General features: G+C 38.8%; 1 protein-coding gene across 1 annotated transcript; it reads right to left on the reverse strand.

The window, feature by feature from the left end:
• Positions 1-350: 350 nt before the first annotated feature.
• Positions 351-22,077, reverse strand: tcf25 (transcription factor 25 (basic helix-loop-helix)). Its single transcript, XM_037751411.1, has 19 exons — positions 22,024-22,077; positions 21,705-21,938; positions 19,846-19,992; positions 19,651-19,722; positions 19,273-19,397; positions 16,456-16,521; positions 16,259-16,341; positions 15,694-15,824; positions 14,981-15,080; positions 13,998-14,091; positions 13,770-13,862; positions 10,706-10,811; positions 10,289-10,448; positions 10,034-10,121; positions 9,634-9,792; positions 9,458-9,548; positions 7,923-8,002; positions 7,698-7,773; positions 351-1,645 (listed from the first exon to the last, which is right to left on the reverse strand). The coding sequence occupies exons 2-19, from the start codon at positions 21,930-21,932 to the stop codon at positions 1,478-1,480; spliced, it is 2,067 nt and encodes a 688-aa protein (XP_037607339.1). The 5' UTR covers positions 21,933-21,938; positions 22,024-22,077; the 3' UTR covers positions 351-1,477.
• Between the last annotated feature and the right edge of the window lie 232 nt (positions 22,078-22,309).

Genomic DNA, 22,309 nt, shown 5'->3' on the forward strand with positions numbered 1-22,309 from the left:
CCAAACAGAGAGGGAGAACAGCAGACGTCCTGCGGTGATGAAAAGATTTACACAAGAATCAAAAACACAGGCTAGAAGCCCAAGAAAATGTGATTAGATTCTCAGACTGTTATATATATAACAAAATAACCATTTAACCAACATCTTCTTGGATCAGACCAAACAACAGATTCCCAGCATTGAGATAGTTTTGATTTAGTAAATGCTGAAATTAGCAGGAGACCGGACACATGTTACAATGTTTTTATACTCAAATATACTTTTTGGAATCCCTTGCCATATTTTAAACCTTTTTAGCAAATGATTTGGTAGAAAAGCACCGTGGTCTAAGGAGAGGGTATATACATACATTCACATATATTGGATTTTTATTTGATTTGTTGTACATAAACATATTGTTTTTCTCTAAGTGTGCGGTTATCTCTTCTATCAGTTTGGACTAATTGATGCTTCCAGCACTTAGCAAAGTTTACGCCGGGCGGAGCGGTGATCATCCTGCATTTTCGCATCTGAATAAAATCTGTACAAGATGATTACGGTCATAGCATCCTTTAAAAAATTTAACATAACCTCCAAACTGTTTGGGTGGGTGTCAAAAATGAACTACAAGTCTGTCTCTTTTTAAAAAAGATGTTTAGAGATCTAAAGGGAGGGTAATGACTTTCTGAATATTTGCTATTACCAAACAAAATCACAGAACGAAAGAGGTTAAAAACAGATTGAACAGATTTAAAATGCTTGTCTGGCTCAGAATTTAACCACTAAATATTTCCATGTTCAAGTAAAGCATCAGGTGTGTTCAACGTGATTAATTAGCCTTCAGTTTTCACCTCTACATTTTTAAGCCATTGAATGTTAACATGGACTTCAATGTGTCGAACTGATTTCCCAAACGATGCGTATTATGTGACGAAAAGCTGTCGGCCCATAAATCAATGAGAATATAAACTGTCTTTCTGATTCTGTGGCAAAAGCTGTGCTAAATCTTGAATTTGTGATACAGAACTTCCACTCATCATAAGAACTGTTTCAAATTTGTTCTAATTTCATAAACCAGTCCACTGTTCGTAAACATGAAAAACTTTAAAAGCCGGAAACCAGAGGAAGAAGAGTGGCACCCGTTATGCCTTAGTGCTGCAATGACTGGAGATGTTGAAACTGCTTATTGTTTATTATACTGTCAACTTAAGCGAGAGGACAGGTTCAACTAACCAATCTGTTTTTATGACTCTGGAAGAAAAGTTCCTCATGTTCGTATTTGTCTGGATTGTCCCAAAGTAATTTTTATCAGTGCCACTAAAGCAGAGAAGTGGACACTAACACTCTTTCTTTAACTTAAGTACTCTGTAATTGTGACAATTAAAAAAATACTATTCAGTTGTCTCACTTTATCTTTTCTTAATTTTTATAAACCCACCAACATAATTAAATATTTATCATTTTTTTCCACCTCTGTCTGTCTACTCTCTCAGTCCCATCAGTCCCACTCCTCCTCGTCTCTGTAGGGGTTGTCCTCTCTCGGTGGCTCTTGAAACCTGATGTTTGCCAGCATGTCCCTCATTGCCACCATTAAACGATTCACCTCCTGGTTCAGCTCCTGTCCGGCTCGAGCCACTTCCATGTCGTCCTCCTGCCTCAGTCCACCCTTATTAAGAAAAGATATGTCAGTTAATGTACAAATATCTAGAGGTACTTTCTAAGTTGGCCTTCTCAAACTGACATTTTTCAAGACAATCACAGACATATCTGATAATTTTCTCATATTTGATAAATCTATAAATGTATTTTAAGAAAATTCTGCAACAGTTACCACAGGTTCAACAGTCTACCCTTGCTGGAAGCACTTCATGGTGTTAAAAGACACCTAAAGCTGTCAGACCATAAGGATTTAATCTTATTTAGTAAATGACACTAAATGATCCCAATTTGACGGATACACAAGCAAACACATAATGAACACAAAGTACTTTTGTGATGTTTTTAGAAACACAATGAAACATTTGTGAGTTGAATAAAACACATCAATACCAGAATAATCAAGGGTTGTGTTATATAACACAACGTTATTTTGTTTGCAGATATTTAAATCTATTTCAACAGAACTGGGCAGCATATCTTCCCTAGTCTTAACTTTATTTCTCTTATCCATATCTTATCTCTTCCTCTCCATAAGTGGATAACATGATCAGGATGGATGGAACTGTTGTCCTAATGGAAACACGCCTCAGGCCCATCTGTTTACTTTAAGCATTTAAAGCCGACCCACGAGACGCTCAATGTGTGGGTGTACCTGATATATGTATCTTAATGTGGCGGCAGTTGGTTTGTGCTGCACACTGGCAGTGGACTAAATCTATAACTCTTTGCTTAACACTTATGATCCCTGGGTACGTACTGTTCCATGTCAAGTACCTCAATCATCGTAAAATTGTCAATGCCCCCTTGTTCTAACCCTGTTTGAACATAAACCAGACTTGTTCTGTGTTTGGTGGTCTGGCATCATCAAAGTCCTTTAACAGCAACAAGTAGCCTTTAAGTCTTAACACTATTTACTAGTAAATATTATGGACCGTTACCGCCCTTTATGCTATCACAGGAATCTTACTAATTACCCTGATGGCAAGTTTTTGTTTGTAGAAAAATAAAACAAGCCCAGAGGAAATGGGTTCAGTCTATTTGTTGCTTTCAGCCTATTTGAGTACATTTCTGCCTGACACAATGCCTTTTCTGTAGCTAAATTCAGAACTTTTAAAATGTGAAACATAGTGGCTTTCATTATACAGATTAAAAATAGACCCCGTGGAGTTTTTTTTGGACAAAAACAAGTTCAGTTTACATCCAGTGTTGCTCGACTAAAGAAATTGTCAGCATCCTGGAGGTCTAACAAACATGTCGAATGCGTTTTCTTTCATTTGAAAAGCAGATGTTTGAAGTAAATAACATGCATGAATTGTGCATTGTTTAGATCCATGTTTACTAGCTTGCAATCTTCTGCCCTGCCTCAGCTGGTGCCTGGTTGTGTTTCTTGGTGCCTTACTGCCACCTGTAAATCATTGGAATAGCGTGAAACCATGTGCATCACGTTACTATGCTCATGTGTGTGCACGAGAACAAACAAAAAGAGGACCCATTCATAAAAACATTGCTCCTTTGTGCTACTAGTGGTCAAAACCTCCACAGGGTACCTTTAAATTCATGATCCAACATGAATGTTTCCCCACAAGACTGTACCAAACCTATTAACTTACATTATAACATTAATATCTATCTACATGAATTATAGAGTGCCGAGACGGGAGGATTAAGCCTCCAAATAACATACCGCCCTCTTCTGTTTTTCCCTTTGAAACAATGCAGCTTTTCTGATTATTTGTGGAGAGTGGTGATTGCTTTCTTGATTTATACAGTCGGTCCCTGTATTTTGTGAGGACATATGACTAGCTCCTGAATGCATTTTTGCATTTTTCCTGTGTCAAAGAAACAAGTACAGAAAGTCACCCACTGATGCTGTAAAAGACCACAGATTCCCATCGCTCTACGGTTCTCCATCTCTTAAACAGGGATGATCTACTAAAGATTGACGCCACCTTTTTTGATAAGTCAGACAGCGTCAATCCATATTTATTATGAGGCCAAAACCTGTTAGACATGATTAAAACACAGTTTAAAACATCAGTTTAAAAGTGTGTCTTTGGATGTCCCACAAGTCCTCATACCCAAGTCGTTTACAGGTGCCTGGTCTCGTATGATGGTTTTCTGATCTGCCACCTCTGTGATTAAGGTATGTTTAGGTTCTGGCAACTAAAACTACTTGGTTAAGGCTAGGGAAAGATCACCTTCATGGTTCAAAGAACCCAACGTTGACTGCTGGTAAGAGATTGGATGCAATTTGAATCAATCAGCCTTTCTGATAAGCAAATAATGGAGTAAATGAACGGAAAGAGCAAACATTTGTTGCTGTGTGAGCAAACACTTGTTGTGTCAGTTTAAGTCAGTGGTTCCCATCCTATTTTCCTCGAGGCTCCCCTACATGTATCTAAGAAAAGCTGGGCCAAAACCCTTCATTTGAATAAGGTGTTCCAGTGTATTAAATTAGTTAGTTTGCTTTATTATGATGATCATGATTAAATCAACTTTCTTTAATGAATATAGCTCATCAGGTAAACGCCAACAAATATGGATATTTCGTTAGATAAAAACTAATTTTGGAAAATGATTACATCTATTTCTTTCCAATAAATTTTGACTTTACAACTCTCTGTAGTTATTGGAAATCTTTGGATCACAGGAGTTGTAAACAATTCTACGCAGCCACCACTGGAATCTAATTCTACTAATAATATTAGTGTAGCCTGATTTTTACTGAAACTGTCCAGAAACACAGAGTTTAAACAGAATGTGGCCTACTAAGTAGCAAAATCTAAAGTCAAATCTAATTTTGACAACCTCAGAGCAGACAAATCCTGGCGCACCCCGTGATCTTTGGTTGGGAACCATGTTATGTAATTCCCAACTTAAACTGACCAATATATTGCTGCCATTTAAAGAAAATTGAAATCTAATTATAACTCTGGTTAACTATGTGCATTTCTGCAATTAACTAGAATTACCGGCTCACAGTTGTATGCCTCCGCCAATTGGCCAAGTTGCAGTTTACATCCATGTCTGTCCAAAATGTCATCCCTTCATCATTTTATCCTATTAGACATTTGTGTGAAATTGTCATAATTAGCATATGAATTCATGAGTTATGGGCAAAAATGTGTTTTGTGAGGTCACAGTGACCTATACTTAAATAATCCACTTCTTCGTTGAAATGTGCAGTCTCAAACACAAAGTACTGTCAAACTCCCTAAGTGCCCCACGTGAGTTCACAAGGATAGGAAGCCACATATGAGTCACAGATTCTGATGTCTGTTGCACTCAATTTCCTTTTTTAGACACATTCCCAACTACAACATGAGCTGCAGGACTAACTGCACAGTGTAGCACAATTCAGCCATCACAAAGAAGGCCAGCTATTGTGGGAATGGTTGAAATGGTTTGATGTTTAAGTGTAAGCAGAAAAAATGTGTGTGCTCAATTAACACTTGACATATTCAAAAGATCTCGTGCTTATTAATAGCGGGAAATATTGACTAAACATAAACTTGACTAGGCTCTATAAGTTGGCCCTATAAATGAATAATGAATAAATATATACGCATCAAACAAATCACTATTACGACGGAGACAGCACAGCCAAGGCCACAAACAACTTTGCACTTCATGAATGTTGTTATTGTGTTGCTCTTCAGCGGCGCTGGGAAATGGTGCACAAAATTAACTGCAACAAGGTCATATGCCTTCTTTGATATTTTGCAGTTGTCATCCCCTCAGGGTAACCATGAGTCTTTTGGGGAAATATTCCATCAGTCAAGCATGTGTGGTGAGATGTTTTCCGAGGTCTTTAACCAGTTTATACACACGTAGGCAAAATTGTTGGTACCCTTCCGTTAAAGAAAGAAAAACCCACAATGGTCACTGAAATAACTTGAAACTGACAAAAGTAATAATAAATAAAAATTCACTGAAAATTAACTATTGAAAATCAGATATTGTTTTTGAATTATGGTTCAACAGAATCATTTTAAAAAACAAACTAATGAAACTGGCCTGGACAAAAATGATGGTACCCTTAACTTAATATTTTGTTGCACAACCTTTTGAGGCAATCACTTCAATCGAGTGATTTCTGTAACTCTCAATGAGACTTCTGCACCTGTTGACAGGTATGTTGGCCCACTCCTCGTGAGCAAACTGCTCCAGCTGTCTCAGGTTTGAAGGGTGCCTTCTCCGAATGCATGTTTCAGCTCCTTCCACAGATGTTCAATAGGATTTAGATCCGGGCTCATAGAAGGCCACTTCAGAATAGTCCAATGTTTTGTTCTTAGCCATTCTTGGGTGTTTTTAGCTGTGTTTTGGGTCATTATCCTGTTGGAGGACCCATGACCTGCAACTAAGACCAAGCTTTCTGACACTGGGCAGCACATTTCGCTCCAGAATGCCTTGATTGTGTTCAGATTTCATTGTACCCTGCACAGATTCAAGACACCCTGTGCCAGATGCAGCAAAGCAGCCCCATAACATAACCGAGCCTCCTCCATGTTTCACATTAGGTACAGTGTTCTTTTCTTTGGATGCTTCATTTTTGCGTCTGTGAACATAGAGCTGATGTGACTTGCCAAAAAGCTCCAGTTTTGTCTCATCTGTCCAAAGGACATTCTCCCAGAAGCTTTGTGGCTTGTCAATATGCATTTTGGAAAATTCCAGTCTCGCTTTTTTATGATTTGGTGTCCTCCTCGGTTGTCTTCCATTAAGTCCACTTTGGCTCAAACAGTGACGGATGGTGCGATCTGACACTGATGTACCTTGACCTTGGAGTTCACCTCTAATCTCTTTGGAAGTTGTTCTGGGCTCTTTGGTTACCATTCGTATTATCCGTCTCTTCAATATGTCATCAATTTTCCCCTTGCGGCCACGTCCAGGGAGGTAGGCTACAGTCCCATGGACCTTAAACTTCTGAATAATATGTGCAGCTGTAGTAACAGGAACATCAGGCTGCTTGGAGATGGTCTTATAGCCTTTACCTTTAACATGAAGGTCTATAATGTTCTTTCTGATCTCCTGAGACAACTCTCTCCTTAGCTTTCTGTGGTCCATGTTCAGTGTGGTACACACCATGATACCAAACAGCACAGTGACTACTTTTCACCCTTTAAATAGGCAGACTGACTGATTAAAAGTTTGAAGACACCTGTGATGCTATTTACAGGACACACCTTAGTTTAATATGTCCCTATGGTCAAATTATTTTACATCTTTTCTAGGGGTACCATCATTTTTGTCCTGGCCAGTTTCATTAGTTTGTTTTTTAAAATGATTCTGTTGAACCACAATTCAAAAACAATGTCTGATTTTCATTAGTTCATTTTCAGTAAATTTGTATTTATTATTACTTTTGTCAGTTTCAAGTTATTTCAGTGACCATTGTGGGTTTTTCTTTCTTTAACGGAAGGGTACCAACAATTTTGCCTACGTGTGTATGTTCCCACCTGCCCTGGAGGGTCCTGCTACTAATTAGCACTGAGTGTTATTTTAGTACTCATTATTAGAAAACCCCAACCTGAAACACAGTTTACACTGTGCTCCTTCATGGATTTTTGGAAAGTAAACCCAATAAAAGAAAAAATTCTTTGAACATCTGGCATGAAATCAGAGCATCAAGAAGATCATTTATAATTTCATCAGTTGACACGTTCTCTGGGGCAGGTCTGTTCATAGTGAATTATTCCCCGCCTCTGTGAGCTTACAAAATTTGTTACAAATTAGTTTTATTTGAAGGCTTACAATTGTTAATCACATGATGTGCCGACATCGACACCATGGGTTCTTTATTAGAGTCTGTTTTTATTAAACATCAATGCAGCAGCGCCAAGATTCATCCTCAGATGACATCACTACAGTTTGCTCTTAAATAGCATACATGAATTCAGTTTTAAGGTGTATTTGCCCTTTTTTAATGCATGGAAATCAACTGTATGGTGCATCTTTTCCATAAAACTAAAGCACAACTCTTTTTTGTCCCATGCACTGCACAACCACAGATCAATTCATTTTTCCAGGGCTATTTCATGATGCTGATCCATGCAACTCACCTGAAGGTTGAAATTTGGCAGCAAAGACCGGAAAAACAGCGACAACGTGCTCTCATTTGTTGCACCAACGTGCTGCCTATATGCAGACACAGAAACACACACAGAAATTTCATCATAGTGTAAAAGCATATTGAGGATATAAAGCCTGTTGGTTTGTAAAGCACAATATTTGCGTCTTCTTTGACTGTACGATAGAATTTCTTTTGCACAGATGTCCTATATTACCTCTCTGGTCGGGTGTACGACATCACTGAATCCAGTGGAGGCAGAGGGTCAAAGCCCATCACAGGCTGACTGGTCACCTCCTGAGGGGGTCAAACAATTGCACAAGATAAGAGTCACTTCCTCAGGGATGCATGAGTTCAGAGATACATGAAAACCAAAATAGTGATCAGCAGTCTATTGATAGTATTGTCTTACTTTATCTAACTAAGTTTAACCATCTTTATTGTCCCTCACTGGAGAGTTGGTGAGGATCTTCTGTATAGCACAGATTAAATTAATGTCTGAACATCTGAGTCAATAGTGGTTATCTTTTAGTATGTTACACTTCTTCTTCTTGTTCCTTTCAGTGTTTTTCCTTGTGTGACCACAATTATAATTCAGAGACAAAACAATCCGTGAAAAATGGTCCAATCAATTAACATTGTGTGTTAAATATCTAAAATCTTCAAGATATTCTTCGCCAAGACTACAGTCACCTTCTCCCGCAACCTTTAGTCGGTTACAGTTAAAGGGAAACTTTGCAACAATACAAAGCTGGTTGAAAATCTGCAATGTGGGTGGAATGTGCAAATGAACGATGTTCAGCTTCTCCACGTGCTTCCCGCCCAGAGCTCCCCACTCACCCGCTGGCATTAGTCGGCCAGATGACGCAAAATGACGCGTGTCTCGTCATCCGGTGGACCCTCGCCGGTAGGGGTGGCGGATGAGCGGGGAGCTCCAGGCGCCGGTAAAACGGAGGGAAGCTGAACATTGTTCATTTGAACATACCATCTTCATTGCAATGATACAAAGCCGGTTGAAAATCTGTTGGCAAGTTTCCCTTGAAGAAATATAGCAGCAAGACTTTGTGTATGGAGCACTAGCTGCTATTATTTCATAATATAAACATGTAAATGCCTGTAAAAAAAAAAAGAAAAAAGAAATAGCAACTACGCTGACAACAAAACAAATGAATCAGAGAAAGTTTGACCTATCAACCGGTTGTGTTTTTAGTATAAGTAAATATATAAAAACTAAGAAAAAAGGTTGCACTTATAGAGGACTATATCTGTGAATGTGCAATATGTATAGTGTCATCTCAAATTTGATCCCCATATGTTTTTAGCATGAAATCTGATTTAAATCAGGGAGTGTTGGGGCAATCACTCATATAAGATCAAATAAGATTAAACTTTATTGTCCGTTCACACAAAAATGTGTTTTGCATCACATGCTCCAAACAATCAACAGAAGAACATAAAAACATAAAACCCCAAAAAAAACATCTGAGGTCACCCTCCAGCAACCATCAGAAGACCCGACACCACGTAGCAGCCTCATGCACACACACACACACCCACATCCAAAAATATTATACACTCATAACTGTATCAAGGCAATCTCAGACTGGGCTCCTCAGGGAGGCCACATGTTTCTTGTAATGTGATCATTAATTAATTAAACTCATCACACCTCTAGCATCTATTGGTGAGTGGACTGAGGACATTGTAGATAAAGTTAATTGTGTTTAAGGGCGGTTGCTGATCGTTCCTTACTAGAGGCAGACTTGAGGTGGCTTCTTTGATTTCAGAGAGGAGGACGTGACGATGGATGTTCCTTGGTGCACTCTGGTACCTCTGCTTTCTCCTACAACAGAGTGATGGAGTTATGCTGACATACGGGGCGTAATAGCACAGAAATGCGGCAGCGGAGCAGCTCATTGAGATCTTACTTGTTTAGGCAGTCCTCCACCAGAGGGTCTTTGGCATCAACTCGACACAGCACCTCTTTCACAGACTCTTCCAACCACAGCATTACTGCTGCCTCCCTCCACAGGCTGTGAGTCCTCCCCACATACAGAGAGGTCAGCTCAGCCAGGGCTGGGGGCTGCCTAGAGACAGAGAGGGTACGGTGAGGGCACAGTGAGGTTTTTACGGTTAGGGTAACGGAAAAGCAAAATGTATACAAAATGAGGAAAACAATAAAGGCCATGAAAACATGTTTACAGCAATAATATGATAAATTTGTTATTGTTAATGGCTATATAGTATTGAATGATAAATGCTACCACGCTACATTAATATAATGTGGTTAAATTCCATGATCATCAAAACAAAGGGAGCATACATTACCCCAACTGGCTCTTTGGGCCAAAGAAGGCATGTGAGCTGACTGTGGCATCTGGCTGCACGGTACATAGATCCAACAGAGGAATCAAGACTGTAGAAAACACGATCACAGCAACATAAGTAGGGGAAAGTACACATTTCAACTTCCTTGATGTGAATGACAAGTAACCCCTACAATATTATAAAGATATGTTTAGTCAGAAGTGACTGAGGGGCAATCATGTCTAAATTGTTCATTGAGTGGTAGTAGAGTCTAACCTCCAGGAAACATAATGAGAGCGTCCTGCAGCATCTGGTTAGCTTTGTTTCTTTCTTTGTCACTTTCTTCAGGATCCACATCTTCCAGCTGACTGAGGTGGAAATGGCAAAGTGCAGTGGAGAATGCAAAGTTTGGCAGCTGGGATAGATTTCTGTGCTCCTGAAACGCAAAAAAAACCCATTTCTGTATCAATCAATCAAACTTTATTTGTATAACACCTTTCATACAGGTAAGTGCAGTTCAAAGTGAAGTAAAAAATAATTTAACAATTCAACAATTTGAGACCAATGCACACAAGACAATAAAAACGATGAAATTGTGAAAAAAAATAGATTTAAAAGCTGTAACAACCGTGACAATTACTAATCAAAAGCCTGACTGAATAGGCCACATTTGTGCATTATAGCACACTTTACCTCCCAGTCCTGATGTAACTGGAGGAGAGACTGGTACTCTCGAGAGCGTAGCGTCAGGAAATCAATGAGCAGGAGCATGCAAAGTGGGTCAGCGTCTGGGTCCAAACTAGAAAAAAGAGCGGCAGACAGACGAAAAAGATTACTACAGGGCACAGGCTTGATCAACACACACGGACCAAATATCTGAATCCAAGTGCAATTAAAAGTCTCATCCCACACTCCAGGGTGGAACATAAAAAGATAACCTGTGGGACACGCTGTTCTGTCCTTAAAAGACATCGTTGGTTAGAGACCTTTTTAAACTAGACAAATTAAACATTTTAAATGGGCCCCTTTGTATTTCCCGTTGCTGTTTGTTGATGCAGTAACTGACAGGAAGTAAGCTTGGACCAAAGCTGGTGCCCAAGCAACAGAATGGCAATGAACATGTCTATAAAGCTGACATGTTGCCACTTTAATGTGAAATAAATTATAAGACATCAGAAACTAGATAGCATCAAATATTCCACTGCTCTGCTATTTGATTTCAGAGTCAATTTTGAAGCTTGGGCAGCAGACCAACTTAAGTAAACATGGAGTGCCTCTGCGGTGCACAAATTGCTACAGACAATGATAGTAAATTAACTTAATTTGTCTGGTTTCCTTCAAAATCCAATAAGAAACAATAAGAAAGACACGCACATCCATGTCTGATAGGATGATTGCTGGATCAAAGAAATATCTAGCAGAATTAAAACTGATAGATCCGCACACCAAGTGCTTGAAACAGACTTGGTGTACAGATCTATCTGTTTTAATTCCTTTGAAATCCACCACAGTGCATTTAATACTATCTGATGTCATGCATGATATCGAAAATAATTTGTGTTTGAAAAACAACAGGGGAAGTATTGTTTATTTTCTCTACAACATAGGACTGACAGTGTTAATCATAATATATATGTGAGACCATTCTTCAAACAGATTCTGTTATCAATCATGATGCCAATTTAAAGGGATAGTTCAGGTGTTTTGAAGTGGGGTTGTATGAGATACTTATCCATTGTCAGATTACATACAGTATGGTGGGCACAAACTGACAGGAGTACCCGTGCGGGAGCAAAGCAATACAGTGCTAGGGACCATAAAACGGCAGCAAAACATATTTTAGCCACCTAAAAGAAAGGCTCACCTAAAAACAAAATTAAATAAATTGATATCTGTTTAAGTGTACACCCTTTTTAGAATATTTTCACCGCTTTCTTGCCGTCAGACAGCCCTTTCCGAACTGAAAGTGAAACTTATCTATGCTCTCTTCAAAGGTCTACAGTCATCTACTGTAGGTAATATACTGACTATGGAGAATTACCTCATACAACCCCACTTCAAAACACCCGAACTATCCCTTTAAGCAGATAGTGATTTATTCACTGCTGGTTTGACAGGGACAGCTGTCAGCTTTTATTCCCACACTGCTGCTTTACAAAACAACCAGAACATAGCTGTAAGTAAGGAAGCCAGAGTTTGATGAAAATCACAGATAAGCATTGACCATTATGTGGTTAGGTTGTAAAGCTCAAGTTATGGCAGACTGATGGCAGCAGCGCCTGGAAACAGCCCCCTATAGTATGTATGATGTAAGGAAGTGGTCTCTGTACCAGCATGATAAGGGAGGTTCTATGTTATGTAATGAGATTTTAACGTTTACATTGTTTGGGGGTTTTATAGCCAATGGTTGTGTAAATGTAAATTATTTGCCATGTGTATCATCTTGGTCAAGCACATTATCTGACATTACCCTGTACTTCACTATGTCACTATTATAGTTTAGTGAATGGGGGGAAGCATCCAAATGTCTCGTCAAAAACATCTCGTCATCAATAAAAAAGCACAAATTAGGAATTTGGAAACACGTGTTCAATTGTTGTCTACCTTATACATAATTTTGAGGGATACATCTTTGATCAGTATTAGTAGTCATATAGAGCTGGGCGATACATTGATTTTATCAATCATTTGAATTTATGGTTTAAGACGATGTTTAAAAATTTTAATCTTTTCACTTTAACTTGGGTAATTACGGCACGGAACCTTCACCGCTTCCCTGAGCTCCCGTAGCTCATAGCAGGGTTTCTGTTTTTTTTTTACTAAATTTTGTTATACAAGAAGCAAACTCCTTTAAGGAATAACTCAGTGTGTAGGATTTGTGCGTAACGTTAGTAAATGTGTGAAAGAAACACACATTTGAAAGAAACGTGTGTGTGTTTGGTTTTGGGTATCAAAACGGACACCGAGTTGGCAAAATTCATATAGGACAGGTAGCAGCTAACATTACTGCCAAACATGTGAAATATATAATGATATTGTGGTTTTAGCTGTCATGTTCAGTCTCATGTGAGGCGACCTCGCTGTTTTGACCAATGCTCGCTCGCGTCTACGTAGTGTGAGTACAAACGTGAGCAACGGGAGGCTGACTGTCGTTGACTTAACGGACACAGGTGTCACTGTTAACAAGCAATTTCCAATTCTTACATAGAGCCCCTTTAAGGTGGACCAGCTATTCTCATTTTAGTGACAAGCCGCTCCTCCGAGTTTTGCTCAGCAAAACCAGTTAAGATTAGCTGAATCATTTTCTCGTATCCCATATAAGCAGAAGGGGCCCCGGTGGAAAGACGATACTCCAGAGATGCAGTGGCGTCTCACATCTTTGTTTGTTTGCTTTTGTTAATCATTGTCGTAAATCGGGTGTGTCAGACAAAAATCGGAGATTTTATTTTTAGGCCATATCACCCAGCCCGAAACCAATTAAATGTTACTTTTGGAATTCCCCCTCTGCCCGAACAGGATTTCCACTGTCAGAAACTCAGAATCCAAATTAATAGTTGAGTTAACGGTCTTTGAAGACTATCTTCCAAGTCTGATGACTGCTGTTGGTGGTTACTTTATTTAGCGAAATAAGAGTTCTTTTTGTTTAGCTAGCATGTGATCATATGTAAAACTATTCAATGTGATGTCAAATAAAGAATTTTAAAGACATAGACTTTACGGTTTCCCTTTAACTCTAAAGCTTGTCAAATCTCTGTACCTCAGGATCAGTTTGCAGTACTCCAAAGCCGTTCGTGGGCATCCTCTCTTCTCTAGGAACATCATGTGCTTATAAAGCGCCAGATAAAATGCCCTGCAAACAGAGATGATCAAATCATTGAATTGATGAGTCCTTCAAACACAATTTAAGTTACCAACAATAATTTAGAGTTCAACAGACTAACTTCAAACTCACAAAAGCAAAAAAAAGGAAGAAGAAATGACCAACCTGTTCTCTGGTCGCAGATAATCAAGTCTGCTGGTTCCTGAGGTCAGACTGAATAAAGGGTGAAAGGCGCACTCAAAGCTGTACATGGCCCTCTCTGGAAAAAACAAAACATCATTTATTTATATCCACAACAAAAATATAACATTTTCACTAAAGCATCAGCAAACTGGGTATGGCACAATGTACAGAAAGCTGTACTCAACACAGCTATACAACATTACAGGTGCTAGGCTGTGTCAGTTATGGTCTTTGCATCCCAAAGACCAGAATTGAAAACCACTGTCTTATTCTAATGTTAAAGTTCATCTGATGTCGTGTTAAACAAAAAATAAATCATCCCGGGAAGAAGACAAATGCCCTTTAAATTATCCGTTTTGTCTTCTATATTACTTTAACAATTTTAGCTCACGTCAAGGAGAGGGCCTGTGATAATAAATATGATGTTGTGTTTTGCCAGCAGCATGAACTTTAACTTTTTAACAGTGGCTGTTTTGTTGGTTTACCTCTTACAAAAGCACAGTGACGCAGAGCCCTAAAGTAACAATTAATAAGATTTATAATCTCACAAAAAATAGTTATTACCAGTGATTTGACTACAGCCCTTTTATCATCTTATATCAACATCTAGAGTCATTCTAATAAATTTTTTTTTTTTTTTTTTAAAGTTATTTTTTTGGGGGCATTTTCCATTTTTATTGAGAGGACAGTGGATAGAGTCATGGAAAGGGGGGAGAGAGAGAGTGGATGCGGAAAGGGCCACAGGCCGGATTCGAACCCGGGCCGCCGCGGTCGGGACCAAGCCTTGTTACATGGGCGCCCGCTCTACCAACTGAGCTAACCCAGGCGCCCAGAGTCATTCTAATAAATTAACACTGTGCTCTAGGGTCACACTGATGAAACTAACGCACTCCGAAATCAGCTTTGAGATTGGCTCAGCGTTTTGGATGTGTATGGTTATGACGAACACAGCGCATGATCCTCACCGATGAGGTCCCTGGCCATCTCCTGATCCTCCTGTATGCGGCAGACATCCGAGAGTTGCAGCAAGGAATCAATGTGGTAGGGGTTGAGCTGTAGCAACGCCTGGAGAGAAAAAGAGAAGAGACAATGGTCAACTTGACAGAGATGGACAAAGACATACAGTCAGAATTTGGGTCAGAAAAAATGCACGTGGTTGCACCATCTCTGCAACTGTAGATTGTCAATATGTTTACATGCACACACACGCAATCCGGGTTTTAACTGTAAAATAATACGAATACATGCATTATAACTACAAAGTTCAACATCTAACTTCACCTCATGAGAGACGCGTGCAGCAGAAATTTAAGCTCGGCAAATGGATGTTTATTTTTTTTCCAACCGCAGTGCTCTTTGGCACTGAACGCTGACTTCTCTCCTAAAGTTTTAGGTACACAGTCTTATATGAGATTAAAGAAGGTTATTTTAATTGCAGTTGCCGATTGTTTATACCGATGATGGTCCAACAGGATCATTTCCTGCCGATTCAAGAGTTGAAGAGCTAGAATAGATAACACTGTCTATGCAGTGTTACGTGTTACTTGCCACCCCATATAACTGATTATTTTATGCACCCCTGGCAACAACAATACTGAGAATGCCTGAATTAAAATATGACTACAGCGTCATCAAACTCACGGACACTAAGGCGCGCAGCAGAGATTAACTTCTTTACCACAATGTTGTTCGGATCCATGGACTCGACCGCATCCAGGAACTTGAACTGTACTTGTTGGTAGTCCCGGCCGTGCTCAAAGGTGAAGTACTGAATGCCGTCCTTTGACTGCAGTAAGGTCATTGAGATTCCTGAGGAGACATCAAACAGTGTTAAGAACAACAACACGTAAAGAAAGACACAACAGGGTGGTAAATGGTGAAGATATATTTAATTCACACTAACAGAACTGAATAAGCATGAGTACATAACAGATAAGCCCTTTCAATTCATATCATGGTGTAAAAGTGTCTCAAAAGCGGGTTTGTTTTGGCGAATTAATCTTAAGACCACTAAGTCATCATGAAGCCAATAGTGTTTTCATTTTCAAACAACATATATCAAAACAAAAAATGTAGTCAGGTGTGCTCAAAGTAATTAATACTGTACATATATATTTTTAATTGTATTATTCTATTGTTTTTTGCAACAGCTCATAACATCAACAAGGACAGTCATTAAAATTAAAATTGACATTAAAAAAAGCTAAAAGCTATATTTCAGATGACTTCAAGGAAAAGCCTACCTGGGCGGCTGAAGCGAGGCCAGCTGTCCTTAGGACTGGTCATCCAGGTGCTACGATGAAACTGTCTGTTTCTCTGTCGAGGTCTGTCAAAAAATAAAATAAAAATAAAATAAAAATGAGCACAAGAATATACTGCATACACACAGACGGTGTGGGTCAATTAAATCCAAACTATCTCACAAACGTTTTCGTTTTACCTTTGATCCCCTTGAACAGCTCGAGCCCCAAAGTATCTCTTCAGCTCCGTCTCTGGGTTCAGGTTCCTAATGAATTATTGAGACAGAAAATGACATTCAAATCTTGAAAGGCTAAATGACAATGTGAGCCACCTGAGGAAAATAATTCTGAGGGAAACATAGGAGCTGTTTGATTTAGATATTTTAGACATGTCAGTCCATGTCTGCTCTAGACTCTACAACACAAATGCAAAAAAAATTAAGATACAGACGTAGGCAAAGTTGTTGGTAACGTTCCGTTAAAGAGAGAAAAACCCACAATGGTCACTGAAATAACTTGAAACTGACAAAAGTAATAATAAATAAAAATTTACTGAAAATGAACTAATGAAAATCAGATATTGTTTTTGAATTGTGGTTCAGCAGAATCATTTAAAAAAACAAACTAATGAAACTGGCCAGGACAAAAATGATGGTAGCCCTAGAAAAGATGTAAAATAATGTGACCATAGGGACATATTAAACTAAGGTGTGTCCTGTAAATAGCATCACAGGTATCTTCAAACTTGTAATCAGTCAGTCTGCCTATTTAAAGGGTCAAAAGAAGTCACTGTGCTGCTTGGCATCATGGTGTGTACCACACTGAACATGGACCACAGAAAGCTAAGGAGAGAGTTGTCTCAGGAGATCAGAAAGAACATTATAGACCTTCATGTTAAAGGTAAAGGCTATAAGACCATCTCCAAGCAGCTTGATGTTCCTGTGACTACAGCTGCACATATTATTCAGAAGTTTAAGGTCCATGGGACTGTAGCCTACCTCCCTGGACGTGGTCGCAAGGGGAAAATTGATGACATATTGAAGAGATGGATAATACGAATGGTAACCAAAGAGCCCAGAACAACTTCCAAAGAGATTAGCGGTGAACTCCAAGGTCAAGGTACATCAGTGTCAGATCGCACCATCCGTCACTGTTTGAGCCAAAGTGGACTTAATGGAAGACGACCCAGGAGGACACCAAATCATAAAAAAGCGAGACTGGAATTTTCCAAAATGCATATTGACAAGCCACAAAGCTTCTGGGAGAATGTCCTTTGGACAGATGAGACAAAACTGGAGCTTTTTGGCAAGTCACATCAGCTCTATGTTCACAGACAAAGAGATGAAGCATCCAAAGAAAAGAACACTGTACCTAATGTGAAACATGGAGGAGGCTCGGTTATGTTATGGGGCTGCTTTGTTGCATCTGGCACAGGGTGTCTTGAATCTGTGCAGGGTGCAATGAAATCTCAAGACTATCAAAGCATTCTGGAGCGAAATGTGCTGCCCAGTGTCAGAAAGCTTGGTCTCAGTTGCAGGTCATGGGTCCTCAAACAGGATAATGACCCAAAACACAGCTAAAAACACCCAAGAATGGCTAAGAACAAAACATTGGACTATTCTGAAGTGGCCTTCTATGAGCCCTGATCTAAATCCTATTGAACATCTGTGGAAGGAGCTGAAACATGCATTCGGAGAAGGCACCCTTCAAACCTGAGACAGCTGGAGCAGTTTGCTCACGAGGAGTGGGCCAACATACCTGTCAACAGGTGCAGAAGTCTCATTGAGAGTTACAGAAATCACTTGATTGCTGTGATTGCCTCAAAAGGTTGTGCAACAAAATATTAAGTTAAGAGTACCATCATTTTTGTATAGGCCAGTTTCATTAGTTTGTTTTTTTAAATGATTCTGCAATTCTACAAAGAGTATGATACTAATAATATTAGCCTGATCTTTATTTGCAACTGTGCAGAAATACCGGGTTTAAACAGATATATATCTTTTTACATAGATTTATAAAGAGCCTTTTGTATAAATTATCCAGCAAATGTGTAATTATAATTGAAGTTATACATCTGCAAATCTAATTTTGACAACCTCAGAGCAGACAAATCCTGGCGCACCCCCTGTGATCTTTGGCGGCCCCCAAGGGGGCCCAGACCCCAGGTTGGGGACCACTGGTTTACAGCATTTGTTGCCTGTTTTGAAGTTAGCAAAGACAACTTTTACATTTTAACTGTATCTTCTGCCAATGAACAAAAATAAGGATTGCATGGAGGTTATATGAAAAGTACATATCAGTAAAAAACATTGTTGTGTTTTTTTATGTAGTATTGTTCATAATATACATTTAATTTGGGCCATAAATCTTACTAACAGGTGATTAAATTCGCTTGCTCTGCATCAGCATCGTTGCATCCCTGAAAACAGCAGTCAACATGACATAACATGCTTTCTATCAACACAAGCAATTTGCCTTTGACTGCTAATTAAAGTGGACTGCTCCGACATCACTGGCAGATGTGCAATATATTTCAACAGGTTTTAACCTTTTGCAATTCTGTGTTGATTCAATGCAGCGCATCCCCTGAGACAGACAACCTCCAAATAGTTTGCTTTTCTTGCGTGAGCCAAGCGCCACCACATGGTGGCAATTAGTAATGACGGAAATGTATATTATAGTAAGTGAGGTCGCTGAACTGACCATTGACCGAGTCTAGTCATGTCAGCTGTGCACTGGTCAAGAGCTATTTTAGTTCAACTACTCCAATAAACATATTCAAGTATAATTGTGATTATTTTTGAACCATGTAACAGCTTTAATGTATTTAACACAATAACTACTGACTAATACAGTAGACTAGAAACCAGAGTGTGTGTGTGTGTGTGAGAGTGTTGTGTTCATATGCATGTGCAGATTAATACTTCTGTCACAAGCGAAGTCAAGTCTGGGTGGTGAAAAAAAATATATCTGATCTGAATCTATTTTGTCTACATGAGAGACGTTGGTCTCCTCACCTGTGCTCCACATGTAGCACAGATCTTCTGTCGGAGCCTCCGCAATCCTCATTTTGCAAACTCAGACCATTGGACTGCTCCAGGCTCTCCAGCAATAAATCAATGTTATCATCTGGTACGGCTTCCTGAAAGTCATTAAAAAAAATAGTGAGATGACAGACGTTTAATTGTTGTTCGCTTTCCAAAAGAAGCTTCAGTTTTGTATAATGTGTGTAGTTTGTAGCTCTGATGAGTGATTGTACATCAGTGTTACTACAAAAATATGAACACGGTTGTCATTAATTCTAAGAATATAGCGTGTGGTGGCTTATCAATTATTGTTATTTATCGTATTTAATGTCCTATCAGAGCAGATAAATCCCTTCTCAACATATTTACCTGTCCACCTTCTGATGTCACTTTTGTCTTCTTCTTTTTCTTCTTCTTTTTAACTCTGTCTCCAGACAAAGACTGTTGAATAAAAGAGAGATGACAGTTCAATATATGCAAAGGTGTACATTAAGATCATAACAATATTTAAGTCAAATCAGAGGATCACAGAAGGACATCCTTCTCACATTGCTTCATCTTTACCTTTGTAGATGCTTCCTCTTGCTTTTGATCTGGTTTCTCAATGTCTCTGTTATCATTCTTTTCCGTGCCACTTGTTTTATTTCCATCTGGTTTCTCCGCCTCTTCATCAGGTGAGATTTTCTCTGCTTCATTGTCTGCATCACCTATCTAGTAAAATGGGACATTGGCAAGAGAGTGTGTTGGGTAAAACAGTACTAAAAAGAGAGTAAAAACCCCATAGTTTCATGGAATATCACAAAAAACTTTGTCCAACACCAAGACAACATATTTATTTCCTGAAATCATGTCCTGGTTACAACAATCAAATGCCAACCACTACTCATGGACAAGATTTGTGTGTTCAAGATGACAAGAAAAAGGATATACAGACTCAATGTTGTGAACCATAGCTTGTGGATGTTTTATGGTATGAATAAATATTAAGTGTAGAATTCACTGGTTGGTATAAACAGCTCACATATTAAATGAGCATACTGTTGTGACAAATAATAGGCCTACAACCTAAGATGCTGGTGACATTGTGTCACAACTATTAACATTAACCTGAGCAACTGAAAAATGGATGTGGATTGTATTGATTGAATTGTGGCCTGAATAAATATTAAGTGTAGAGTTCAGATTTAAGGTATTTCAACTTGTTGGTATAAATAGCAAAGTTATGAATCCTTTCAGTCATGCATTATGATTTTGACAAGGCATAAAGTTAATGTAAAGTAGATCTCAACAATGTGATGTCTTGATTTTACTGTGATCCTTTGCTCCATAACACAGAGCAAACCTTGTTTCATGACTGCTCAAGTGTCTTTTTGTTATAGTTAAAGATTTTATCATAATAACTCCTTCTACGTACTTTCAATTCAAGTGTTTCTACATTATTGATATCAGCTTTTTCAGAGGCAAGGCCTGTACGAATCAACAATCAGCTTGACTTTATTAGTTTTGAACATTCACATCTGTCCAGAATTTGATCAAAAATGAATAGATAATTGTCTTTACCTCAAAACAAGAGAGAGGTAAGTTGCATAATGTGCAGATTTGTTAGCTATAAGTGTATCATTTTTTCCTGAAATCATGTCATGGTTACAACAATCCAATGCCAACCACTACTCATGGACAAGATACAGACTCAGTGTTGTGAACCATAGTTTGTGGATGTTTTGTGGCCTGAATAAATAGTAAGTTTTAAGGTATTTCAACTGGTTGGTATAAATAGCAAAGTTATAAATCCTTTCAGTCATGCATTATGATTTTGACAAGGCATAAAGTTCATGCAAAGCAGAACTTAGCTTGATATAATAACAATGTGATGTCTTGATTTTACAGTGATCCTGTGCTTCATAACACAAAGTAAATCTCGTTTCATGACAGCTCAAGTGTATTTATCACACTTTATGTTATTTGTATAGACTTTATTAGTTGTAAACATTCACATTTATCCAAAATGTGATAATAAATTAATAGATTTAGAATAGTAATTGTCTTTACCTCAAAAAAAGAGAAAGGCAAGTTGCATAATGGACAGATTTGTTAGCTATATTATGTATATTATGTCTTCCAATGTAAAGGCTAGTAAAAATGTCTGCTGTGCCTCATTAGACCTTTTTAGTGTCTGTTTTCTTCAGGCTGGTGTTGTTGACAACTCCCCAGTGATCTTCTACCGTGACAGCCAGCTTGTTAGCTAACTTTAACATTAATGTAATGTATCTGATGTTAGTTAAATAAGCTGAGAGATGAGCTAACCCTCACAGAGCCAGCTTGAGTTAGCTGTAATGATCATCAACAGAGAGCTGGCTGTAAACATCTGTAAACATCCAAACAGGAATGAACCACATTATGTTATAAACAACGTGTCACCTTACCAGCTCATAGATGTTGCTGAAGTTCTTCTGAGCCTTGTTTTTCTTGGCCTTTCTGCTGCTGGCTTTAGCCGGAGGAGAAACACTAGAAACAGTAGCCTCGTCCAGCTGCTCCTCTTCAGCCGCAGCCTGCTGCTGCTCCTCGGATCCGTCTCCCAGAGTCACCTCCTCCTCCAGGGCCTCCTGACCTCGCTGCTTCCCTTTCAGCCTCCTCAGAGCCCGGGTGGACATGGTCCGCTGCTCATGGGACACATACACGTCAATGTGAGCGCTTAAAGTAGTGTTTAGTTGGCTGACAGACACAACAAACCCATGAAATCACCACTGGTTTCCTGCTCTTCTTCAGCTTCTTCTTCTTCTCTGGTTTAATGTTGGTTTTCTTCTTCTTCGTCTACATGTTTCAACACTTCTGGGTGCTTACTGCCCTCTACAGGACAGATGGAGAATTGCATCAATAACTAGTTTAATAATATTGATCATCATTGTAAATATGACATTGTTAGCCAAGTGTCTAATTTTTTCAATTATTTTCTCTATGGCCAAAATATTAAATGAGACATTAAAATAACAATAAAACAGAAAATATGCTAAATCAGAACTGAGAGAGC

The sequence above is a fragment of the Sebastes umbrosus genome, chromosome 2 (assembly GCF_015220745.1).
Source record: "Sebastes umbrosus isolate fSebUmb1 chromosome 2, fSebUmb1.pri, whole genome shotgun sequence".
Lineage (NCBI taxonomy): Eukaryota > Metazoa > Chordata > Actinopteri > Perciformes > Sebastidae > Sebastes > Sebastes umbrosus.

Bases quoted from the DNA above. Each gene is read 5' to 3' on its own strand.
- tcf25 (XM_037751411.1), bottom strand. From the start codon at position 21,932: ATGTCCACCCGGGCTCTGAGGAGGCTGAAAGGGAAGCAGCGAGGTCAG. The intron at 16,522-19,272 runs GTGAGGAGACCA...ATAATTCATTAG, and splicing joins GTGCTACATGTGGAGCACAG to GAACCTGAACCCAGAGACGG. The intron at 9,549-9,633 runs GTAAGATCTCAA...ACTCTGTTGTAG, and splicing joins GTGGAGGACTGCCTAAACAA to GAGAAAGCAGAGGTACCAGA.